This window comes from Python bivittatus, unplaced genomic scaffold (assembly GCF_059951505.1).
Source record: "Python bivittatus isolate LINGU-HERP-01145 unplaced genomic scaffold, Pbiv_v1 ctg000480_np1212, whole genome shotgun sequence".
Lineage (NCBI taxonomy): Eukaryota > Metazoa > Chordata > Lepidosauria > Squamata > Pythonidae > Python > Python bivittatus.
In genome coordinates this window covers 45540206-45561746 of record NW_028277075.1, presented here as the reverse complement: position 1 = coordinate 45561746, position 21541 = coordinate 45540206, and the positions used below count along the sequence as shown (strand labels likewise).

General features: G+C 37.7%; 1 protein-coding gene across 5 annotated transcripts in view; it reads right to left on the bottom strand.

Annotated features, from left to right (window-relative positions):
* ANO5 (anoctamin 5) overlaps positions 1 to 21541 on the bottom strand; it is a 75091-nt gene that overhangs the window by 32799 nt on the left and 20751 nt on the right. For 2 of the 5 annotated variants that reach the window (XM_088145839.1, XM_088145835.1), the window contains exons 3-6: positions 19333 to 19380; positions 16288 to 16332; positions 13389 to 13502; positions 585 to 653 (exon numbers count right to left, since the gene is read on the bottom strand). In XM_088145839.1, coding sequence (XP_088001965.1) covers positions 585 to 653; positions 13389 to 13502; positions 16288 to 16332; positions 19333 to 19380 — 276 coding nt within the window. Of the gene's footprint in view, positions 1 to 584; positions 654 to 11722; positions 11760 to 13388; positions 13503 to 16287; positions 16333 to 19332; positions 19381 to 21541 lie in introns of those variants that run through there. The other 3 variants (XM_088145836.1, XM_088145838.1, XM_088145837.1) reach the window with 3 other exon arrangements.

The following is a 21541-nucleotide window of genomic DNA, read 5'->3' as shown; positions in this document are numbered from 1 at the left end:
ACTCTCCAACCTTCATAACAAAAGCCAGAAAACAATAAAAAATGCCAGCTTTTCAAATGCAGCAGTGTTCAACATTGCACTTTTTCACAAAATGTTCTCTGAGCATTTATGCTCAAATCCTTTCTCTCCATGCAGTTGCTGGTTATTAATCTATTTCTTTGAGATTTTAGCAATATCACCTGATGGTAACTGGGCAGAATTTCACCCAGTAACAAATACCTACAATCAGGCTTTCCTGCAGTGGAATTACCTCTGTTATCCATGACAGACATAAACATATGGTACAAAATGGTGCAGTCTCCCATTATCAGAAAAGCAAAGAATATTAACGCAATATCTCATAAAGCTGCAAAAGGCACAAATCAATTGTGGACTGCCCTTATGTACAATTGCTTCAGGAAGAAACTTATATATTTTTTTAATTATTGTCTATTACCTATAATGACGTTAATATAAAACAAACAAGTTAAATGTGGTACTCATGAAGCAAAGATCACATTGCCCAGCTGTTCCTAGTAATTCTCATTGCCCCCATATTTTTAATCATTCATTTTAATCAATAACAACCCACAATATTTCCTTACCTTCTTATCTTCAGTTTCTAGTTCCAGACCTGCCTTTACTAGATTGTTCTCAAACATTCGCCTTCGATCCTGAATAAAAGCAAATAGCTGTTTACTTTTTATTCAACCAACGTGAGTATTTAATACATATCAACTTCTAAGCAAAGCTATTTCGCATCACCTTTACGAATTATGAGTTACCTTTCTCCAGATCAAAACCTGTAGGAAGTCCATACAAAATATGCCTCCCCCCTCAATTATAAAAACAAATACAATATTAAGCACATTCTTGATTTTTGTGTTTTGTTAACAGGAGTTAGCAAATTAGTTCTAGTCCTCCCTTAGGCATATGGGTGGGTGACTTTGGGCCAGTCACTCTCTCTCAGCCCAACTCACCTCAAGGGCGATTGTTGTGGGGAAAATAGGAGGAAGGAATATTAAGTATGGTTTGCCACCCTGAGTTATTTATAAAAATAAGAAAGGCAGGATAAAAAAAAAAAAGAATGAAGGGTTGGAAATTAGGTCCTTATGAATGGATTTATAAGCCATGAAAGGAATAATACTTTTCTTTCTTCTTTGTCCCCTTAGTGTCTGGGTGTGACTGACCTTGGAGTCAGTACATTGCTATGGGTGCTGCTGGACTACAGATATCTCTTATAATGGTGCACTATGTTTTCTAACTGAAGGCTGCTGGTTTCATATTTAGTGTGCGTGTGTGCGCACGCACGTGTGCATGTGCACACCTTCGAGTCAGTTTTGACTCTTGGCAATTTCCTGAACTAGTCCCTGCAGTTTTTCTTGGCAAGATTTTTGGAAGCGGTTTGCCATTGCCTTGTTCTTCCTAGGGCTGAGAGAGAGTGACTGGCCCAAGGTCACCCAGGTGGCTTTGCGCCTAAGGTGGGATTAGAACTCACAGTCTCCCAGTTTCTAGCCTGGTGCCTTTAACCACTACACCAAAATAGCACTCTTCTTTAAACTGAGTCAGGTTTTTCAAATCATCTTCAATCTGCTTTGCCCCTATTTTCTTTGGTGCTGTTCCATTGTGTGGACCGCTTTCTCCACATAATGTGTAAGGAAGGTAATGTTTTACCATTCTGCATACATTTCCAAACCAAAACAAACAGTACTAAATATATTTTTATTATCTTCTCTTCATTCTCCCAAGGCAGCTTCTGCCGACATGCTAGGTTATAAACTCTTAATCTCTACCCATCCAACATGGCCAAGCAAACTGGAAATGGCTGAAAGTTTTATTCCAACCAATATGAAGTATAGCAGTTTGGGGATGGCTTCTCTAGAATATCAGTTTCCAGTAAGAATTTTAAATGTAGCATTTCTTTACAAATCTGTTTGGGAAGCCATTTTGTGAACCTCTCACTGAATTTCTGGTTTAAAAGTCCATAGATCTAGATGTTATGCTCCTTTTTTCTCTTTCCCTATATGTTTAAACATTTGTAAAGGATACCTGAGAATTAGATTCTAATATTCAAACATAAATTTATGCCCCTATAATTTCTGTTTTATACACACTCAACCATTCACTAGCAACATAAAGCATATGTGTTTTCAGACTTTTTTGATTACCACTGAGTTCACTTGTTTTTCTTCCTTAGAAGATTCGCTGATTTCTGTGGCTTTTATTCATCTGCATGTGTAGGTGCATATATATTTGTCCCACACATGCACTACTTCTCTCTCTTTATATAAAACAAAGCAATAAACACATTAAAAAAATAAAATAGGACTACGTCAAAGAAGAGCAAAACAGGATTATGTTGTACCCTCTTTAGTGCAGAGCAGGTGAAGGTCCCCCTCCCCCCAATCCAATATATTGCACAACAATATATTTGCAATCCAAATATATTGCACAACAAGCAGAGTACTCATGGGATTGTGCTGTCAAGTGAATCTTTATAGGCATCTATCCAGAAGGATTGGAAGTTTAACTTCCTTTGTGTAGACCCATTCCAATTTTTCCTGATGATAATAACTGAAAGCAGCTACCTAATAAAGCAGACAGAATTCAGATGAAAGTAGCTAAGACTTGTTTAAAGAGATGTAATCACACACTGCTTACAAACCAACAGTGTTAACTGGAATTTTTGGCCTCTTCTACCTCCTAGAGTGCTAATAACAAAGCAAGCTGTAGTTGCATTAATTCCCCATGGAGAAAGAGCAAAGTACCTGGTCATTCCTAGTCCAAAGACAAGGTGTGGCAAAAGTAGGTGTAGCACTGTGATATGGAATAACTATTTATTGGTGCTTATCTGCAATTTAACAGATAACTTCTTTTATAGGCATGCCCATCCCAACTTCATCCTCAAGGTAATAGTTAACAGTGATTCATAAGCACCATTAAAGTAAAACAAGTCTTTAAGTACAGTTCTGTACTTAAATTCTGGTGAAAAATTAATTGATTTAAATCTAAAATAAGTTTATGTTATCTAAATAAACTATACCTGCTGTCAGGTAGCAATACTATTTGTTGCTTACATCACAAAAAGAAATACAAAGATAACATCATTATAACCATAATGTCAAGGTTTCTTATACACTGATTTTCTTTGGATAAGCCTCAAAAACCTTCCACTCGTTGATTATTTAAGCATCCTACACTGTGAAGTATGCATTCCACTGACAATTAAATTAAAGCTGTCCTATTTCCCTATACAATGGCACAGTCTGGACTGCAGATAGCTACCATTTCATCTAGCAGTAGAACAACAGATGATTTGTGAGCTAGATTTTGTTGTTTAGTTGCTTCTATTTGAGATCACATGGACCAGGACTGTCAGTAATGGCTTCTTTGAATCTTGTAAGCTCCCGCTTGCGAAATCAGTGATAGTATCTAACTAACTTAGGTTTTTGCCAACCTCTTTTTCTATTGATTTTGTTTCTTCCAAGCATCAGGTTTTCTCCAAAGAGTCTTGCTTCCACATTACGTGTCCAAAATATTTAATTATTCATTTTTGTAATGAGCTGTTTCTACTTCAGTATTGAATTATTTATTCTTGCTATTCAAAATACTTTCAGCACTAGAATCCATTCATCTTCTTTGTTTAGCCATTCTACGATCAGCTTTCACAGCCATATGTTATGACTGAGAAGATGATGGCACTGATAATACTTGCCTTCCTTGGCAATTGAATGTCTCTTCACTTTAATACTTTGTCCAGATTTGTCAGTCTTTCTCTTAAGAAGCAGATGTCTTCTTATTTAGTGGTTAGTTACAGTCACTATTCCTGTGGGGCTTTAAGCCCAGAAAATACATCTTCACCTATTTGCACCAGATTGGTACTTCTGGTTGACATATATTTTGGGTTTTTTTAAAATAATGATTGGCTTTGGCACTCTCAACATTCAACTTTGACATTCTTTAAGTCTTTCTTACTTCCAGCTACCAAAGTAAGATATCTATAAAGATCTTATTAGCATAGCTGAACTACAATTTTAATTCCAACTTCTGTCTCTAGTCAGCATTTTTGCATATAAATTAAATAGATAGGGTGGCAATATACTCCTTTCACAATTTTTTTTTACAATCATTTTATTAAACATTTACAACAATATCAACTAATACAAACTAAAAAAGAAAAGAAAAAAATAGAAGGTGCAGAAAGGAAAAAATAGAAAAAAATAGAAAAAAGAATATAGTAAAGAAAAAGAAAAGAAATATATAAAGAAGTGACTTCCCCCTTCATCACAAGTATAAAAAAAATTAGTTGCTTATCTCCTCTTAAAATACAAATGATCTCTTCTTCCCATATCCCATCTTTTATCTATAAACAAATCCATAAAACCTTGTCATTTCAGTCCTGATGTCAGCAAAACTCCATTAAGGGTTACCAGAGATAACAACATATCTATTTTCAATGACAGGGCTAAAGATGTATTCCAAGATATTATTCCACAACTTTGTATCTCTTCTGAACCACTGTTTTGTACCAGGTTTCAGCTGGACTTTGGAGTTTTGAGGGAAAATAGATTACATATTACAAACCACAAACTGGTCATCTCTTTATGGTCTGATGCAGCTGAAAAAGCCCCAAGGTCATGATTCAATGACTATTGGAAGGGGGAAAAGATAACATTCACTAAGTTTGGGGAAACACAATTGAATCCAGATACAACCAGAATTCAGGTTCAACATGCTTTTAATAGCAGCAACATGATGTATTTATGGAGTGCATATAAAGAGATCAGAATCAAGAATGTTGGCAAGGCAGTTTCTCTCCTATAAAAAGAGAAACTGGGGGGTCGTCACTTTGTCAGGGGCCCTGTGTGCTATGGTTCTAATTCATCCTCAGTTCCAACTTGACATATGTACAATGTGCTAAATAGGTGACAATTTATTTACAATGTAAATATTATTTACAATGTAGATTAGCCTTAGACAACCGGGAGTAGAACTTTTCCTTCCAGGACAGATGTTAAGCTAGATTGTAAAATTAGGAAGACTTGGTATAGCCAATAGGCATATGCAAAGCACTTCCAATGTGTTCCAGGTGCAGCTATCAAAGGTAATCTCTTTTGCACTTGAAGCAAAGCATCAGAGGCAATGCAATCTGCCTTACGAAGCACAAAGGCAGGCCCAGTTGTCAATCCGTATGCTACTGGTACACAGAAAACCACCCTGGGACTAAGACATTTCCAAACTTAAGTGGCACACTTATTATGAAAAGGTACCATTCTGTTTGCAGATCTGTTTTGATGGAATGATTCAGCTGACTCTCCTTCAAGCTGAATGACTCCATAAAAGGGTGGAACAAAACTAGCAGCCACGTACCGCTGTTATAGTTATATGCTCACTTTGTATAAATTTATAGGTGCTTCAAAAATTGTACACCTGACCTGTGCAAATACATTGCCAATGGAAAATAACACTTTATAACTTTTTGAAGTTAACTTTTTGGAAAGCTTGCAAAAGCTTTAGTCTTTAGTAACTAAAGTCTAGTTTTCAAAAGACTTTATTCTTTCCTTTTTATATTTTTCCTTTTTCCTGGGAGAGAAGAAAGGATGCCTTCATTCATAGTACAGTAGTTGTCTTGAAATCTAGCCCTTGTTAAGAATGGTCATGTCAAATTGCACACATAGACTTGTCCTAACTTCAAAAAAAGCGTTAGCACAGAGAACCAAGTAGGTATATTTAAGAAAGGGCCAGCGAGCGCTTCAGATGTCAAATCCCAGGCAAGTCACTAAAGTACATTATCTTGTTTTTCCTTATCCAACAGGGCTGAGACCAGCTTTTTGAGAGTACTTAAGCTCCTGATTTTTCCCCAAATTTTGTTACTCTTAGATGTTCAGCACAAAATAGTCTAGCAGAGTTTTTTCAGAACAATTTAAGTGTTCCGTTAGCATAATATGAATGTAAAACAAAGGAAGCACACAGATTTCTAAAATATGCAGCCATCATATGTTTCCCCAAGAATGCTTCTATTCTTAGTATACAGAACTCTGCCAAGTCCCTGTGCTACAGAAATACAGTATAGTACAGAACAAAAATATACTGGCAGATATTTTATGGTACAGAAATGCACTATATATATATTGTCTCACCAATTATGTAACTAATTAGATACATTCTAAACCATATCTAAAGCTATCCTTCTAAGATAGCTTGTGAAGATAAAAACACTCCAACTATAAAACACAGAAAAAATTGAAAAAAAAACCCTCCCAACTTATAAAATAATGTGGTCAAAGCTGAGAATCTAAAAAAGAGGAATAAACCCATCATCACAGGATATTAGTCAATTCCCAGGAATATACTTTTGATATTGGGAAAAATCAATTAAGGCCAATATCATCCAGTTAAACATACATTTCCTTCTACTTAGTCAAAAGTACTTGATTGCTCTGCTGAATCCTAAATACTTGCTCAGATAGTAACAAAGTATGTTGAAAAAGTATCTCATTACTTAAGGAAGATTAGGTATGTTTTTCAGGCTTACATGAATTTTGGGGGGTTAACACCTCACGAAGTGGCAGAACTTAGCTGACCTTGGAAGTTAAGAGGAATTGGCCTTGTTTAGTATTTGAAAGGGACACCATCTGGAAATTCCCAGGCTGTTCACTAAACTGGGAAGTAAAAACATTAGTCACCAGAAACTGAGTTCAACTTAAAGGCATCTTTGCTTTTTAAAAATAGTATAAAACAAGAAGGAGCTTATGTATGTTTCTGAACACACAAGGCTATGTTATGAATGAACATGAGGTAAAAACTTTATAAACAAGTTTCTAAGATTTAGTATTTGTGATGAGACAGATTAAATCCTGAATTGCTGTTAATAATAATTTATTAAATTTATATGCCGCCCGACTCCCAGCAACTCATTACAATTGTTAAAACATTTAAAAACAAAGAATAGAAAAAAACTCACAAAAACAGCACAAGACAGAAGAATAATGACGACAAAGAAAATAAGCCTAGAAGAGAACAGAAAGGAAAAAAAGGGGCGTTATCTACCCCAAAGGCCTAGGTGAAGAGCTAGGTCTTTAAGACCCTTCAAAACACCAGCAGAGTGGGAGCCATTCGGATCTTGGGAGGGGAACCTCATTCCAGAGGGCAGATGCTGCTACAGAAGGTGTGCTTCTGGGGTCCCGACAGGTGGCATTGTTTAATCGATGGAATCTGGAAAGCACTAACCCTGCCAGTTTGAACCAGTTGGGCAGATAATATGGGAGACAGGCGGTCCCTCAAGTAACCAGGCCCTATGCCACGTAGGGCTTTATAGGTAGCCACCAGCACCTTGAATTGCACCTGGAAACAAACTGGCAACCAGTGCAGCTTGCAAAACAGAGGTGTTACATGGGCATACTGAGGCATGCCCATCACTGCCTACGCCACTACATTCTGGACCAGCTGAAGCTTCTGGCTGGTCTTCAAAGGTAGTCCCATGTACAGCTTGTTGCAGCAGTCAAGCCATGAAGTGACCAGGGCATGAGTGACTGTCTGAAGGGCCCCCTGATTTAGGAAAGGGCACTACTGGTGCACCAGATGAAGCTGGGCAAATGCCTTCCTGGCCACAGCTGCCACCTGCTCATTGAGCAGGAGCTGTGAGTCCAGGAAGACCCCCAAATTGTGCACTATCCTTGAATGGGGAAGTGCAACCCCATGCAAAGTAAAAGTTGGAATATTACCAGATCTGGGTGGTCCAAACACTCACAGCCACTTGGTCTCGGTAGGACTGAGTCAGAAATAGTTCTTCCCCATCCAAACCTGCACAGCCTCCAGGCACTGGAATAGAACCTTGACAGCGTCACGTGGCTGGCTCAGAGTCAAAAGATATAATTTGGTATCATTGGCATACTGATGATACTGAACTCCAAACTGTTCTATTTTGCATTGTGTGGACCTAAATGATTAGTAAAACCCTTTTATTGTGTAAAGATAACATAAAACAAGGACAAAGTTCTCAGTCCTACCCATGGAGATAAGATTATTTCTGCTCCAGGTAGTCCTTGAGTTACGACCACTTGTTCAGCAACTGAAGTTACAATGGCGCTGAATGAGAGGGACTTAGAATCAGTCCTTGAAGTTGCAGCTGTTGCAGCATCCCCAGTCACATGATCGTGATTTGGGCACTTGGCAATTCACTTGCAATTATGACAGCTGCAGCATCCTGTGGTCATATGATCAGCATTTGCAACCTTCCCTGCCAGCTTCCCAGAAGCAAAGTCAATGCAGAAGCTGGCAGGAGGTTGCAAGTTGCTCCCATCACTTTTTCTCCTGAGGAGCTGCCGGGTGGCATGGGGATCTCATACCACCCACCTGTAATCCATAGCACCTGCCTGTGGCATCTGCCTGTGGAACCTGCCCACCTGCCTGTACTCCATAACACCTCCTCACGACACCTACCTGCCTGTACTTCGTAGCGCCTGACCATGGCACCTGCCCACCTGCCTGTTCTCCATAGCACCTGCCCGCCTGTACTCCATAGCGTGCACCTGCCTGAGCTCTGAAGCACCTGCCTGTGGTGTTCACCTGCTCATAACTGTCACCACCAGCCTGCTTGCCTGGGGACATAGTTTCAGCAGCATAAGCAAGCACTTCTGGATTCCCACCTCTTCCCACATTGTGGTCATGTGAGGTCCTTGCTTAATTACCTGTGCAGTCCTTGCTTAACGACAGCAACGGGGACTGTTGGGATTGCTGTTGCTAAGTGATTTAGTGACAGAAATTCCAGTCCCAATTACCGGTATTAACTGAGGATTACCTATGTATCATTTTACAAGCTTTATGAATAAGGAAATCCAGAGGACTCTCAGCAGGTTTTTAAACTACTCTATTGGGCCAGCACAGGTTTTAACTGAATTGAAAGACACTAATTGTAAAAAAGAAGGACTTGCTGACATACTGTGAATTTCATAACATTTTCATGCTTATTCTTGGGTATATCTAGCATACGATCTATGCCAATACAGTTAATTTTTGAAAGTATTTAAATTGGAAATGAAAACAAGCCATACTCTTTTAGAAGGCATACATCTATTCTAAGGAATTTCTTTCTGAATGTACTACTCTACAGAGCTTTTCTTGCCACACAGCAGTGATTCCTTCTAATGGGGGAAGGAACATGAAGGAGGGACAAAAAGTAGTAGTTCCCAATTCAGCTACCAAAACCACAGTACTGTCATTGATTTAGTCTGACTGAAGAGAAAATGGAAGAGAGAACTGAAGAAATACTAACATACATCACATCAATCATTCCACTGTCCGGAAGATCATCTACAAGTGGAGAAGATTTCAAACAACTGCCAATTTGTCCAGGCCAGACTGTCCCAGCAAGTTCAGCCTGAGAGCAGAAGGCAAGATGCTGAAAGAAATTTCTAAGAACCCCAGAACTTAATCTCTTGACCTACAGGTAGCTCTTGTCACTACTGATGTCAAAGTACATGAGTCTACCATTAGAACGAAGCTGCACAAATTAGATCTACAATCTTCTTCTGTGACAGGAAGAAACCTTTGCTGTCCAGAAAGAACACCAGGGCAAAACTAAAGTTTACTCATGAACACTTAGGCAAAGACCAGGACTTCTGGAGCAATGTGCTCTGGACAGATGAGGAAGAGATAGAATTATTTGGCTACAGTAGCAGAAGATTTGGTGAAAATCTAATACAGTGTTTCATCAGAAGAACCTGATACCTTTCTGGGTGAAAAATGGTGAACTAGCACATCTCCAAGCGGAGATGATGACCATGGCAAGGACTGAAGGAACAGCGAGTAGACCAGGCCCATGGAACCTCTTTGGATAAGGAGAGGACAGAAGATTGCCCACTTGTGCTCCAAACAGCAGTTCCTCATGAGGACAGTGCAGGACAGAGGTTCCCCATGGGTTTGAGCACAGGGAGCCAAAGGGAATAATCATGCTCTCAATCACAGCAGAGCCTTTTAAAGGATACTGAGTTTGCTAGTCTCACTTTCTAATCACTTTTGGAAATTGCCTATTTAATTATATTAAGGATATTAGAGATCTTCAAAATGACAAGTCTGAAGAGCCACCTGGTAAATTTGCCTTTGTTCTTGAACAAAACAAAAATTAACTATAAGCTTAAGAACTAAGAAATAGACACAAACAGCAAAAAGCTAAATAAGAATTTAATTTAAGAAAGATATAAATGGAAAGATATAAAAATTTGGAACCTTGGAATTTTTGCTAAAGATTTGGGAAAAAGTTAAATTAATAAATCATAACTTCATGGGAATACCACTTTGTTTAGTCTATAAAACTAACAACAGAGATTCAATCCTTTATGATTTCAGAAATTAGGGGGGACTGAAGGCTTCAGGCAGGAAAAGAAAAGGTCTGCCTCTCATATTTGAATTGGAGAGTATAATTGTACACAATTGCTGTGAAATTTGAGTCATTTCAAGACACTTTTGAAGAATGGGGACAGACACTTGTAGCTACAATGGCCAAAATAAAATTTACTTACATGAATGGATTAGTTACAAAAGAAGAAAGGAAAGTTGTCAAAGAAAATGCTTTGAAAGACTTACAGGATGAAGAGGTGAAACAAGCTTATGGAGATTTACTAGAAAATAAAGAAATTGTGGACTGCAAGATAGAGATGACAGTTAAAGTGGAAATACAAATGACAAGCCAAGATATTGACCTGGATAACAACTTCTTGATGGATTTACAAAAGAGGGTTGCTAAAGCCTTGATGCAACTAGAGATGGGAGAAAGAAAGGAAAGAAGGTTAAAACCTACGACAGCATTTGAATGGATCAAGGACTAAAATTGTTAGAGGCAAAAGCAAGGAATTTAAAGTCAGTTTGTTTGACCAAGGTTAAAACGAGATATAATTTGATAAAGCTCTAGAACTTTTTGCTAACAACTGGACTGAAACGTTAATGATTTATGGATTTGTGAAATGGATGAGGGATGGGCTATGGGAAGAAGAGATAATATGCATGCAACCTTATAAGGGCGGGGGGGGGGATATTAAGTTTGCCTATACTTTTGATGCAGACTGGAAGTTACTTCTCTAACTATTTCTCTTTTCTTTCTCCTTTAATCTCTTTCTGTCTTTTCTTTCTTTCCTTGGACTTTCTATTCTTTTTTCTTTTCATTTATTTTCTCTCTTCTGAATTTGGCTTGTATTTTCATTTATTATTTTTAAAACTTTTAATAGAAATATGAAAAAAAAAAGAACCTGATACCAACTGTAAAGCATGGTGGTGGAAATATTATGGTTTGGGACTGCTTTATTGCATCAGGGCCTAGGCAGCTCACCATCATAGAATTCACTATGAATTCTTCATCGTATCTGAGGCTGCCTGAGGATATGAGACCATCATCTATCAGAAGAGTGAAGTTCAAATGAAAGTGGACTTTGCAACGTGATAATGATTCTAAAGATTCTAGTAAATGCACCAAGGAATGACTGAAAAAAGAAAGAAATGGAGGGTTCTGGAATGGTCAAGTTAAAGCCCAGACCTAAATCCCACTGAGATGCTGTGGGGTGATTTGACACAAGCTGTGCATGCAAGAAGCATCTCAAACATCACACAGCTGAAAAATTTCTGCATGGAGGAGTAGGAAAAAAATCCCTCCTAGTCAAAGAGACTGGTAGACACTTCTAAGAAATTCCTTCTTGAGGTTGTTTCTGCCAAAGGGGGCAATACCAGCTATTAGAGCCCAGGGTGTACTTACTTTTTCCACAGAAGGAAATGGTATATCTGTTAATTTTCTGTTGAATAAATGATTGCAAAGTCAGTTTTTCAGTTTTTTGTTTAATTATATAAACTTTATCTTTATATACTGTTGGAAGATAAAATATTGATATACAATTGTATGTTAAAAAAGAAAAAAAAACTTTACATGGGGTATACTTGCCTTTTCATATGACTATATGTGCAAGATGCTTGTATATTGTAGAAAGTTTACAGGATGCACCAGTTATGAAGCTAAATAAGAATGTTATTTTTCTTAAAATAACAGCAAAACTGTAACAAGAAACTTACTCCACTGGAATACAATTAAGTGTACTACTCCCTTCTGAGTAATCTACAATGTGTCACTATCTGTTTCCCACAGGAAACCAAAAAAAAAAAAAGGGGGGGGGAGGAAAAGTAAAGAAAAATAGCAGAAAAAAATGAGGAATATTAAGGAATTGTTTTTTACTTTTTTAAAACATAAAAATAGTTCTGCTAGATCAAATTGAAATTAAATATAGGCATACCTCATTTTATTGCATTTTGCTTTATTGCATTTCACCAATAAGTGTGTGTGTTGTTTTTTTTACAAACTGAAGGTTTGTGGCAACCCTGCATTGAGCAAGTCTATCAGATGATGATTAGCATTTTTTAGCATTAAAGTATTTTTAATTAAAGTATGCACATTGATTTTTTAACCATAATGCTATTGCGCATTTAATAGACTCCAGGATAGTATAAACATAAATTTAATATGCACTGGGAAACCAAAAAAAATTATGTGAGTCACTTTATTGTGATATTCATTTTATTGTGGTGATCTGGAACCAAATCCACAATATCTCCAAGGTATGCTTATAGATCTATTTGACTTCCTATATTATGAGCACAGCCAGATGCCTTTGAAAAGCATATGGTCAGAAATCTGAAAAACTCATGAGGGGATGAAGTAACCATGACTTATGTGTCTGGAATTTGAATAATTTTTCAACTGTACAAGCTATTTTCATATACATCCAGGGAATTTTTTCCCATATCACTTGTGGTTACTTTTCTCCCTATCATGATGTCTCCAGGTGTGCTGGATTTCAATAATCCTTAGCCAGGGGAATTATGGGTTTTGAAGGCCAACATATCTGGAGGGCACTAGGTAAGAGAAAGATACCATAAACTTGTCTATGTCTGTAGAAGCGTCTTCTAGCCCCAAAGTGGCATGAAGTGCATCAGCAACATGAGCAGTGCTGCCTGTAGCATGAAGCATCTTGTCAAGGTGCAGGGCCTATAAGAGAGTGCTTAAGCGTGCAAGCAAAGTGAAGCAGACTTTGGCAGGAAAAAAGAATTTAGCTTTTTTCCTTGTTGTATGTAGCACAACCAGCATTGTCAAACAATTTATTTTAACATTACAGCAACATTTACTTTATAAGAAAAACTGATTGCAGTGTTGTAGAGATGAAAGGAATTAATATTTTCAGTGAAAAAAGCACCCATTAGAACTGTGTCATGACGTTTATACAGGAACAGATACAAACTGACAACAAATTACAGGCAAAAGTAACAACTGCATGGACTTGGGACCTTCCAGGCGAACTGTTGTTGTTATTAAAAAAAAAAAAAGCAAAATTAATTATGTCCTAAATTCAGAAGTCACCATAAAAGATGCTTACCACTTTTTTTTCTCCATCCATTTTTGGATCATCCACATAAGTAAGTACAAAATCTATTCTCCGTGTACCATCTCTGAAGAAAACAGAATCCTTGCTTTGGTGCCTCCTATCAATCTAGAGAGATCAGAAAGCATATTATCAGTATTCATGGATGCTAAAAGATGACCAAAACAAAAAACAAAAAAACCCACACATTTAAGTTTTTTTCGAGCTTTCAGTTCCAGAAAAGAACTATTGCCAAATAAGGTTTTAATACCATCTATTTTCACAGATAGATATTTGCAACACAGTTACAAAATATATTTTTCTTATATTTGCACAGCCAAACACTGACATGACCGACTCTCTTCATGAACAAGCAAGCACAAATGCAGAGACATTTGCCACAATGAAGTCAGTCTTATAATGACATTTATTAAACAGTAACATCTGAAGCCTACAGTGTGTCTCACACATTCACCATTCAGTAAAGAAGCAATGCAACGTACATTGGAACGATGACAAAGGGCTGCTACTTTGAAATGCTTTTTTATGTTGCAAAAGAATTTTAGTCCCAGGGTAATTTTGTATATTTTGCTGTATATGTGATAAAGCGATAACATGTGAAAGCAGAAAGCACAGAAGCAGCTCCGAAAATAAAAAGTAAGTGCTACATTATTATAGTTTAGGAAAACAAGATGTGCAGAAATGAAATCTACCTGACAGCAGATTTTATGGGAATGACCATACAAAGTATTTACAATCGCACAGATTTGGGAATATTGCTTTTTAAAGTTTTTTTAAAAATATTTCTTACATTTAAAAGGAGATTAGTAACAATCACACTGTAATAAATTTGAGTAAATTCCCCATTTGTTCATAATTTACTTGCTTTTTCTGAGCTTCAAAAGGAAATCTCTGGGTCCCCCTCCCTCAAAAACAAAAAACAAAACCCTAAGAAAATTCCAGGAAAAAAAAAATCCAGAACAGTTCCTTGTTGGTTTTTTCCTACCTCCTACACTTCAACGATCCCAGGTTGCCTTTCGTTTATATACTGTTTCTGTGGGTGGTATTTGGGGGGGAATGTTGAGAGTCATCAGGCTTTCTGCGAACAAATGGATACCTTAAGTTGGGGATTTTGACTGATTCAAGGTCTTCCAATGGTATTTGATTGGAAGAATAAACAAGGGAAAGGAAAGATTCAGGTGAACATACTTTGGAGTCAAACCAGTAGGCAGATTTTTGGCTGTTCTGTTAGTTGAGTATTTATCCTACTGAACCTATTACTGTTATTAAGGTTAGGGTTGGTAGTGGCAGAGAGGTCCAGCCTTATGCCTCTGCTCTGGGGGTGCCACAGGTCTTACTCTTTCCCTGCTCCTATTTAACATCTACATGAAATCACTGGGCAAGGTCATCCATTGGCATGGGGTTAAGTATTATCAGGATGCTGATGCTCCATTACACAGCTTTGTCTTAGGTCACATGATGCCACATGACACCATGAAGGTGCTTTCTCAGTGCCTGGAGGCTATGCAGGTCTGGATAGGAAAAAACTGGCTTTGTCTGAATCCTGACAAGATTGAGTGGCTATGGCTTTAGGGTCCCCTTCATCTAATAATTTTATATCATTAAATCTGGATGGGGTACACTCCCTCAGGCGGAGTTAGAGCACAATCTGGGTCCTCCTGGATTTGTGGCTCCTGTTCAAGGAAGAGGTGGCAGCTGTGGTTAGGAGAGCCTTTGCACAATTACATCTTATGCACCACTTGAGCCAATTCCTTGATTGGCAGGCACTGCTCATGGTCACTCATGTCTTAGTCACCTCCCAACTGTACCTCTGTAACACACTTTACATAGGGCTGCCCTTGAAGAGCATTCAGAAGCTTCAGCTAATCCAGAGTGCAGTTGAATGTGCAATACTGGTTGAGTAAATGTACGGGACTCACCCTACACATATAGGAAGGTCTGCTATGAAGCTGAGTATAGCCTACAGAGGAATTTGAATTCAATACCTCATATTTGATACCTGAATTATTAATACCTATTTTTAAAATGCTAGAATTCCCTAAGTAGCCTCTTATATCAAGATTATCCCAATGAAACATTTTTCCTGGCAAAATATACAGTATTCATAAATTTGTTGTTGTTGTTTAGTCGTTAAGTCGTGTCCGACTCTTCGTGACCCCATGAACCATATTGCGCCAGGCCTTCCTGTCCTTCACTGCCTCCCTGAGTTTGCTCAGTTTCAAGGGGTTATAAAATAAGGCCAGAGGACGCAGTGGCACAGCGGCTTAATGACGCTGAAAACTGCCGGCCAGAAATGGTCGACACTTCAGCGGATCGAGCCCAGCTCCGTGCAGCAGAGAGAGCTCCTGTCTCATCCCTAGCTTCTGCCAACCCAGCTGCTTGAAAGCATCCGCAAGTAGATAAATGGGTACTCTCCCCCTGGTGGGAGGAAAAATGCTGGCGGTGCCTTGCACGGGAGACGGGACCAGTTGCCAGTAATGCGGAAGCCGTGTATGCCCGAAAAAGATGTGAAGCAACAGAAACCCTGCCTCCTGCGCTCGCCAGCTGGGCTCCGCTCTAGGAAGGAGGCAATGGCAAACCACTTCCGAAAGATCCTTGCCATGAAAACTGCAGGGACTCGTCACAGAATCGGCCACGATTGAGTGCAGATAAAAAAAAAAATAAGGCCACCATATCATTCGATAAAACAGGTAGCTACATAGGTAGCCCTAGGATCATATCCTTGGACATGGACTTCTTTCTAGATGTGTGAGATTTATATTTATCTGTTTAAGGTACAGGCTAAAATTCATTACTTCATCTTGTTCCCAATTAAAGAGAGACATCACATGGTGAAGCTTGTTATCATTGCAGTCATCCAAGGTGTTAGTGGTACAATTTGTCAATGGTTTACCCTGAGACGTCGCTTCAGGAACAGATTGAATCTCCTTCCAGACTTCTGGAATAACAACAGGGAGTTAACATATAAGCACACTATCCAAAAAACCCTAACTCTGCAACTGCAAATGATCAGGGGACTGAAACAATTTTTCCTGGACTACGGGACAATTTTAAAATCTGAAAGGAAAAGAAGGACAGGATATGTCTATGTAGGACTTCAAGAAAGCCTTTTACAAACTGGTGCCCTCCAGATATGGTAGACTGCCAGAATTTGCAGTCCTGCCGTCTTGGAATGTAATCTCAACACATCTGGAGGAAATCAGATTGAGGAAGGTTGCTCTAGTATTCAGTACAGACACCCGTAGCTTTCTTTGGAGATGTAGATTCATTGTTTCTGTAACACTTTCATATTATTCATGGATAAATGCAAAGTTACTGATTTGGATTCAACTGGTATTACAATAAGAATGAATCATAGTTGCATTTATAGTCTTCCCAAGTTAGTTATTATACCTTTATATAAAGATATCTCTGAAGGAAATTGGATTCTTAACAGATGAAAAAGACTCATTTTCTGAACCTATCCAGACTAAATATTTGGTAATCAATCCATATAACAAAGAACAATATTCAGCTATGTATTAACGTTGTTACCAGCATGGAAGAGTTATATTCTCCAGGGCCAATGTCCAACTTTTTAGTGTTATGTTATAATGCAAGTTTAGTCACACGTTGTGCCCTTCATCTTAAGAGGGTTAGGAGCAGCTATAAGCCTTATTTTATTCCTGACTTTAAGTTTCATCAAATGTGATAATATTAAGTACTTGACCCTTCTTATCCATAAATCCAAAATAAAATATAAACCCTTAACAGCTACATTTATCAGTATTTAGCATACCTGGCATTAACCTCTGAGGCTAGAGAAAGAATTCTGACTTAGGAGGGGGAACCTGATCTTGGATAAACCTCCACTCATCTCTCAACAACTTCTACAACTCTAAAAAATGTGGCCGGGTCTGAACCTAGAAGTCTAGAGAAACTGAAGGAGTCACGTGCTCCCAAACCTCTGCCATGAGGGGATATGATTCATTTGTTCATTTTGCAAGGAAAAAAAAAAATAGCAGGAAAAATAGCAAATGCTATTCCTTTCTGGATGTGTATGTTGCCAGTATATTGCTAGAAGGGTGATAGGTTCATCAGAGTTTTTTTCAGTTGCAGTCTCATATATACTTACCTACTGTACTCCAAGGAACTTCATTCTCAACAAACATGCACGTTATGGCATTGCTATGAAATTAGTATATAGTTATGATCAGAATCATGAAAATCCAGCATTTAGTACAACCGCAGAAGGTGATATGCAGCATCCTGAGGAACTTAGATTTCCTTTTAAGAAAATCAGTAAGTTGCCCTTAAGCAAAATGTGCATGGTCAATGGCCAGAGAAACCTCAGAACTGGACTTTTTAATACTGTACTATCCTTTGTGCCTCTCCCAGAGGAGAAAATGCCATTAAATTGTTTCTGCAATGCAGGAGGCTTCCCACTATAACAAAATATGCTTTGTTAGATTAGGATCTTACATTAAATAAAAGTTGTAATCACACATCACACATTAATATATTATACTATTTACACACACACACACACACAAAACAATGGAACATTCTGTGCTGTTTTATCTCTCAATTTTTTTCAAGTTATTACATATAAACCAGAAGAATATAAAATTTTCTATTATACTTTTGAAAAAAGCACTGCATAGTTTAATTATTTTGCTATATTAAAAAGTTATACAGACCTTAATAAAACATTTTCACCAGTCTTTCAAATACGGACACATGCAGAGAACACATATCTGGATTCGGTTACTTTTAAGATTTACTTGCATTTTCTTTCAACATTATTATAATACTTTTTGCCATTTTTTAGGCAGTAATAAGGGGGAAAAAAGCCCGCTACCAGATCAAAACTATGCAGTATATAAAGGCACTGAAAGACCCTTGGCAAAAGAAAAGCATATTAGTAACAGAAACGCATATTAGTAGGATACTACCCAATGCAAGGAACAACAGAAGTCACCTGACAGAATTTCACTCTGAACCTGAAAGGGATACTACGTTGGAATTTCATTTAAGTTACTTGTAAAAGAAAGGGAGGGGCATTTTAGGTGTATTTTTCAGAACCAAGTGAGGCAATAATATGATAATGAAAACAAGGGTATAAGCAGATACAGTTTTATCCTGCTTTTACTCATTAGAAATTGTTTACTATATAAACTGTATTATACCTGCTTGGACTTCAGCTTTCAAACTATTCCACTCAGAATCCAATTGCCCAACATATAGACTTGATCCTTCAATGCAAGTTGCAGGGAAGTGATGCACCAGTAGTTTCTTTATTTAGAAAGTGCATGCAAATTTTCATTGTTCTACAAATGAATGTGATATTAAGAAACAAGCCAAAAGTTCTGCTAAAATATGAAGGGACAAGCCCAGACCCTTAATGTAAACTCATTCCAAAGCAAACCCAAAAACTAAAAAGAAAAAAGAAAAGAAAAATAAAAACCTTTCCAGTTTTCAGTGTTAGGCAGAATTTTACAGAGATGTTTCCTTTATTTTCTGTATACAAGTATACGTTTAGTGATCTTTTCAAAAATCCTCCAGTGGAAAATACTAGAGAATTAAAGTTTTGGCGAGGCAATTAGCAGCATTTAAGCCATCACCCCTTATGAAACTATTATTTCAGAAATGCAGAACCCTACAGAACTGGTTTACTTAACCTCTAATTTTTCAGATGCGTTGGAACTGTGTTTTCCCATGTGGCTGGGAATTCTTGTAATTGCAGTCCAAAACTTCAGGTGGCTGCCATATTGAGGAAATCTGCCCTTATAACACCTGACTTTTGAAACATAAATTTGGTACTTTGAAGTATCTCAGGAAAACTGGAAAAATCTTTTTTTCCCTCTCTCTCTCTTTTCTTTTGCTGCATTTTGGCAAACAGTACAACACAATACCATCCATGCAGGAATATATAACCACTCCCCCTGTAGCTGCTTACCCCTTGAAGGTCAGAGATGAGCAATGTGGTCTCAGTGGTACTTAGGCCCTGCCAGTGGCATCATGGAAAAATATAATGCTGTTAGTGTTGTGCAAAAGCAGCAGGATGCTTATAAAAATGCAGCGACCATAAAGCTCTGTGGGGTTTTTTGTTTACGTTTCAAAGCTGTGGTGAGTAATTCCCAGTTTAATTATTAAGAAAACAACCGATCAGTTAGGCCATTTGTCGTCTTTTACTTCCTTAGACAGGACAGGAACCTACAAATAACTTACGTTTGACATGGATTTTCTGTACCTTCCCAAACATTTAGGATTATAATTTTTAAAGCTTGCTATACAAAGGTGAGACACTATATTTTGGATTTGATAAAAATAGTGTCATGGCATTTTTAATCTCTTTAAATATATTTATACAAATTTATTTCACTTAGATGTTCAATTTTTAGGTCTAGCAGCCTTTTGAATACAATCGATATTACCATATAAAACAAAAATCTAATGCAAGAGGCCTCAAGATGTTGAATTCAATACAAAAAAGTTATTTACATAATTTAATGCCAGTAAAAGACGCTGCTACAGCAGTTAAACATAACAAAGTGAATTACATTGATATGCGATGGTGACACATAAAAAAAAAAAGAACAAGAGCTTCAGGTATTAGTTTTAAACATAAATAGGGGACTTGAAACAATTGCCTAGATATATTAGCTTCCATTAATCTGTATTGGGGAATGGCTGAAATGTTATTAAACAAGGATTTTTTCTAGCGATCTTTAGCAAAAAATTAAATTAGACTGATGTTATTAGTTTGCAATTGAGCATTTTTCAAAATGCTTAAACAAATGAACATCTCTGTATTTTCACAAATTTCCATAAAATAAAAACAAAGAATTTGTTGTAAAAAGCAAAGTGGATCGTGTACATATGTGGCAATCTAGCAGAACTAATTTGAACAAAGCATACCACTTAGATTGTAATAAATATTATGAATACTATGCATTCTGCTAACGGCATTTCCATCATTCAGCTTGTAAGCAATATAACCTGCTGCCAATAAACTAGAATTAAACAGCTAGAATTTTTTTATAGTATTTTACTTAATACTATAAATGTATCCAGCCTTTATACCACTAGCAAAAATGTACTTTTCTGGAACTTGAATTCAAGAATTAGGTTTTTACTTTCAGGTTAGCTATCTGAAACTGAGTCTTCTAACATTTATCTCCTACTCCCTTACAAGCAAATATGCTGCAGCTTAAACTGAGACATCCTGATTAGCTGTAACAGTTTTACCTTTTGATGTCTACATTACAGGTAGTCCTCACTTAACGACCATTCGTTTAACAACCGTTCAAAGTTATGATGGTATTAAAAAAAGTGACTTAAGACCGGTGCCTGAAGTTATGACCATCACAGTGCCCCTGCAGTCACATGATTGCAATCTGGGCGCCTGGTAATCAGCTTGCACTTACGATGGTTGCAGCGTCCTGGGGTCACGTGACCGCCATTTGCAACCTTCCCAGACGGCATCTGGCAAGCAAAATCAATGGGGAATCATGTGATTCACTTAACGACAGTGTGATTTGCTTAACGACCATGTGATTCATTTAATGACCTTGGTGATTTGCTTAACGACTGCTGCAAAAAAGGGTTGTAAAATTGGGTTTGGTCACATGATGATTCATTTAATGACTGCATTGCTTAACAACCTAAATTCCCTTTCCAATTGTGGTTATTAAGCAAGGGCTATTGCATTTTTATATTCTAGTGTTCTTTTGTGCCTTCCTCCATTTCCACAAATCCACTTCAGGATCTTGCTGCATTCTCTGATGCTCCCAGTGAAGCTATCCATGCTGTTCTCCTGTTCTTGCTGCTCACCCAATCCTCCACCTCAAACTGACATTTTCCAAGATTGCTCTTTGCCTTCCACCACCTTGTCCTACAGCTGTAATCCTTCACCTCAAACAGAAGCCATCCAATCTTGCTTTCCACTTCCCCCTGACTTATCCTGATGCTCCACTTACCTACCTTAAATGAAAGCCATTCAAGTTTCCTCATTTGCTTCTAACCCCATTCCACTCCACTGTCTATCCCAAATTGAAACATTTCAAGCCTGTTCCCTGCTTTCTGCCACCTTCTGTTACTATTCTTCACCCTAAACACTGATTTCAACCCACCACAATCTTCACTGCTTTTCCCTATCTTGGTCC